This window comes from Neltuma alba, unplaced genomic scaffold, assembly GCF_004799145.2.
Source record: "Neltuma alba isolate B1F8T4 unplaced genomic scaffold, ASM479914v2 tig00000684_pilon, whole genome shotgun sequence".
NCBI lineage: Eukaryota > Viridiplantae > Streptophyta > Magnoliopsida > Fabales > Fabaceae > Neltuma > Neltuma alba.
The window spans coordinates 63,028-64,984 of NW_021632146.1; the positions used below are offsets into that span (position 1 = coordinate 63,028).

At 37.0% G+C, this 1,957-nt stretch overlaps 1 protein-coding gene across 1 annotated transcript; it reads left to right on the top strand.

The window, feature by feature from the left end:
- The first annotated feature begins 850 nt into the window (after positions 1-850).
- LOC114744138 (uncharacterized) lies at positions 851-1,216 on the top strand. The gene has a single exon (XM_028932329.1). It carries the CDS (start codon positions 851-853, stop codon positions 1,214-1,216), a length of 366 nt encoding a protein of 121 aa, XP_028788162.1.
- Positions 1,217-1,957: the final 741 nt, after the last annotated feature.

The following is a 1,957-nucleotide window of genomic DNA, read 5'->3' on the forward strand; positions in this document are numbered from 1 at the left end:
CAACAGAATTAGCTACTGGCCATTGATTCCCAATAACAATGACGACTCATTCATTTCATCCAATGTTGACTATTGTTAGACAAAGATGGAGAGAAGGGTGGCTCACAAAGGCCGAGTTTTGACTGAACATAAATGGGATGGCCTTTCATTATCCTATGAATATGACCCCTCAATATACAATTAAGAAGTGTTTTTGGTAAAAATAAAACTATGGTGTTAAAAATAATTTTACAGTATACGAAATAAATAGTAAAAGAAATTTTATTTTGATTTGCATAAAAACACATTTTAAAAGTATTTTTTTAGGTAAATCAAACACCTCTTAACCAAAGTAGACCAAAGAGAAATCCACAAATATCATCTTTGTCATTTTTTCCGGACACAGACGTTACCTGATCACTAATTCACCTGCAATGACCCCAGATGCAGAGGCCTCTTTAAATTTCAGAATTTAAAGGTTTCTAAACATATTTATTTGAACTTGTTTCTTTTAAACACGTATATTTTTGGTAAACAATTTTCAAACACATTATTTTTTTTCATATATGGTAAAAGTGACACAATTTTAGTAGCTATTTATCCAAAATAAAGTAATAATGAATTTAATTAGTAATATGTTTCAAATGTCATATATTTGTGATCCTTCTCTATAAATTTTTAATATAATATAAAAAAAAATTTTACTTCTTGGAATTATCATTTAATGTTTTTGACATATTGGGACAACTCAATGTTGATTAGCGCCCTAGTTCGAAAGTTAACTAATGTTGGATACAAATTCATCTGATAAAAATCATTCTTTGCTAGATTCACTATCTCTCTGGGTGAGGTGACAGTGATAGTGGCAGCGATGGTGGTTGTAATAGTTGTAGCAGTGGTGATGACGGCGGTGAATGTGGTGGTTGCTTGGAGGGTGGTGGTAACATCAGTGATGGTAGTTGTGATGGTTGTAGCAGCGATGGTGATGGTGACAGTGAATGTGGTGGCTGCCGGGCACGAAGGCTTTGGCTTTTGCGATAGTGGTGACAGGGGGGAGGTGATGGCTGCGATGGTTGTGATATTTGTGGTGGCAGCAGCGATGACAGTGGCAATGGTTGTGGTAAATACTGCAGGGGTAGCAACAGCAGTTGTAGTGATGGTGGCGATAGTTGTGGCGGCGGCAATAGGGGTGGTTGTGGCAGCGGTGGTGGCAACGAGAGTAGTGAGTGAAATATGATAATAGGAAAAAAGACAAGTGAGACTAAAAGTTGAATTGGACTTTTTCAAACGTGCAATAGATGATAATAAGGATTCATAGGGGGGTATGTATGGGGATTACCAACTTTTTGATAATCATCATTACTATGGTAAAACCTATTCTCATACTAAAGAGCAACCAAACACTTTCTTTTTTGATAATACAATCATGATAACCATTGCTGTTGAGAAAACTGGAGGTGTGTCACCAAACACTGTCCTTAAGAGTTATTCCTCCACCGTAGGTAAACGTGAGTGCGGCACTCCCCAGGATTAAACGAACCCTTCTTGTAGAAAACAGGGTGACAGAACAACAGAAAAATATAACCTAGCACCACAGAAACACAGAGAGGGAAGAGGAGAAACGCAGAGGAGGAATAGATGCTCAAAAGCTCAAGAGCGAGGTGCAGAACACACTGTCCTGGACTGCTTTATATAGACCTCAAGGACCTAACCGTTGGGTACCATCATAAACACAATTAACTTGTCAGTTTCATATGTTACTACATTAATCTGTAATTATACCGTCGGTTATGAACGTTGGGTACATTTAAGAAATAAATTTTAGACGTTACCAGACATTAATCCATGAGAAACGGTTTAAGAATTAATGGAGGATTAATCACGGTTTGAAAACTCCCAACATTCAGTAACCTTCGGCTGTTACAAAAATAAACAGTCAAAAGAAGGATTTTCTGATAAGCTCTCTTAACACCATTTT